The sequence below is a fragment of the Rhinopithecus bieti genome, unplaced genomic scaffold, assembly GCF_001698545.2.
Source record: "Rhinopithecus bieti isolate Rb0 unplaced genomic scaffold, ASM169854v2 scaffold_1673, whole genome shotgun sequence".
In the NCBI taxonomy this organism is placed as follows: Eukaryota; Metazoa; Chordata; class Mammalia; order Primates; family Cercopithecidae; genus Rhinopithecus; species Rhinopithecus bieti.
The window spans coordinates 471,117-473,830 of NW_016804690.1; the positions used below are offsets into that span (position 1 = coordinate 471,117).

General features: G+C 44.2%; 1 protein-coding gene across 2 annotated transcripts in view; it reads right to left on the minus strand.

Annotated features, from left to right (window-relative positions):
* Window positions 1-1,085: 1,085 nt before the first annotated feature.
* Window positions 1,086-2,714, minus strand: part of DEGS1 (delta 4-desaturase, sphingolipid 1) — an 11,560-nt gene continuing 9,931 nt past the window's right edge. For both annotated transcript variants that reach the window (XM_017869946.1, XM_017869947.1), the window contains exon 3: window positions 1,086-1,908. In XM_017869946.1, coding sequence (XP_017725435.1) covers window positions 1,762-1,908 — 147 coding nt within the window. In that variant the 3' untranslated portion in view covers window positions 1,086-1,761. The remainder of the gene's footprint in view (window positions 1,909-2,714) is intronic.

Genomic DNA, 2,714 nt, shown 5'->3' on the forward strand with positions numbered 1-2,714 from the left:
AAAAATTAGCTGGGCATGGTTGTGCACGCCTGTGATCCCAGCTACTTGGGAGGCTGAGTCAGGAAAATCGCTTGAACCCACAAGGCAGAGGTTGTGGTGAGCCAAAATCGCACCACTGCACTCCAGCCTGGGCAATACAGTGAGACTCCATCTCCCAAAAAAAAAAAAAAAGTCTCACTATATTGCCCAGGCTGGTCTCAAACGATCAATCCTCCTGCCTCAGCTTTCCAAAGTATGGAATACAGGTGTGAACCACCACACCCAGCTGTTAATGTATTTTTAAAATAATTCAACGTATTACACTAAATTTATCCAAGTGACATATCTGAGGTAAGCAAGACTGCTGACCTAACAGCCCATGCTACCAGCTACCTGAGACCCATGATCTACCATCAGACCACAGCCAGTTCCCACTGCAGTGAAATAACATGAAAGTCTTTATCAATTGAGCAGTTTCTAATGTGAGAGTCAACACATCTGAAACATGAAGTTGAATGGTGGAAATTCAGTAAGTACTTTATTTATGAGTAAGGCTGTACAGGATTCAACAGTGTCTAATTCGAGTCCCATATATGATAGCTAAATTTTTTTTTTTTGAGGCGGAGTCTCGCTCTGTCGCCCGGACTGGAGTGCAGTGGCCAGATCTCAGCTCACTGCAAGCTCCGCCTCCCGGGTTTACGCCATTCTCCTGCCTCAGCCTCCCGAGTAGCTGGGACTACAGGCGCCCGCCACCTCGCCCGGCTAGTTTTGTATTTTAGTAGAGATGGGTTTCACCGTGTTAGCCAGGATGGTCTCGATCTCCTGACCTCGTGATCCGCCCGTCTCGGCCTCCCAAAGTGCTGGGATTACAGGCTTGAGCCACCGCGCCTGGCCATGATAGCTAAAATTTTTAAATGAGCAATTCAGCTTATGGTGAAATATATTTTCATCCCATCTTTTATGCTATATCGTATCTCAGGCTTTTAAAATTATTTTGAGATAAAATTTTAAAGTTCCCCGTACCCAGGTTACCATATTATAAAGATAGTGAAATACAAAATGTAATAAAGATAGTGAAATACAAAATGTAACAAATACTAACACACTGTGATTAATAGCTGTTTATTAGCTTTTAATAAAGCAAAACTTTATAGTGAAATAAACTAGAAATAGCTTTTATTTTTTATATATATTTATTTTTGAGATGGGGTCTTGCTGTGTTGCCCAGGCTGGAGTACAGTGGCACAATCTTGGCTCACGGCAGCCTCTGCCTTCGCCTCCTGGGTTCAAGCAATTCTCCCACCTCAGCCTCCCATGTAGCTGGGATTACAGGCATGCGCTGCCATGCCCAGCTAATTTTTGCATTTTTAGTAGAGACGGGGTTTCACCATGTTGGCCAGGCTGGTCTCAAACTCCTGACCTCAGGTGATCCACCCACCTTGGCCTCCCAAAGTGCTGGGATTACAGGCATGAGCCACCGTGCCCAGCGAAATAGCTTTTTAAAAGCTTTTAAAATGATATGCTTATAAAATGACAGACATGAGTGAAACATCCTCAATGACGATAATACACAAGTCACAAGTTTCCTGTGAGTGAAGCCCAGCGGTATAGAGTCAGGCTGACTGTTTAAAAGCCAGATTCATTTCTTGATATCACTGAACTCTTACTCTGAAATTGTGCCAGGAGAGCTTCTAAGCATCCCTGGTCTCAAGTTTAATAATGCAAAACTTCCACTTTATCATCTAAAGTTTCGGAAAGGAATCCCTTTGGCACTAATGATATCTACTCCAGCACCATCTCTCCTTTTTGGTGCCTCTTCATTCTTGAGTAGGGACTTATTGTATCATCCATCACAAAATCATACAGTACTTTTATCCAGGAATTGTAGTGGGGGAGGTTGTCATAGTATTCAGCTGCTATTTTCCTCACCTAGAAGGGAAAAAAATACAGCAAGATGAAAAATGAGTATTACTGGGTTCTTTCAAAGATGACTGATGAATGGTTGATACAAACACTGAGAAGGGAAACCATGAGACCTGCCTCCCTCCTCTCTCTTAAAAAAATAAAAGCAGCAGCAGCAGCCGCAGCCGCAGCCGCAGCCGCAGCAGAGGGAATTCTAAACAAAAAGCAGTCTACATTTCAGCAGCAGTTGAATACACTCGACCCTCTAGGACTCTCTTCCATCACGTTCCAAGGGACTAAATTCCTGGCTTATTTGTAAAATTAACAACAAATACATGCAACTAGATTAACTTGATATTATTAAAGAATGTACTGCATGGATGACACCGTAGAATATAAAAGCAACATCTGATCCCTGCCATCCAGGAACTTACAAATACTTACAAATAAATTGTGGCATGCTAATTAGATAGAAATTAAGCAGTTGGCTGGGGGTGGTGGCTCACAAATGTAATCCCAGGGCTTTGGGAAGCCAAGGCGGGTGAATCACCTGAGGTCAAGAGTTCAAGACCAGCCTGACCAATATGGTGAAACCCCATCTCTACTAAAAATAACAAAAAAGGCCGGGTGCGGTGGCTCAAGCCTGTAATCCCAGCACTTTGGGAGGCCGAGACGGGCGGATCACAAGGTCAGGAGATCGAGACCATCCTGGCTAACATGGTGAAACCCCGTCTCTAATAAAAAATACAAAAACTAGCCGGGCGAGGTGGCGGGCGCCTGTAGTCCCAGCTACTCGGGAGGCTGAGGCAGGAGAATGGCGTGAACCCGGGAGG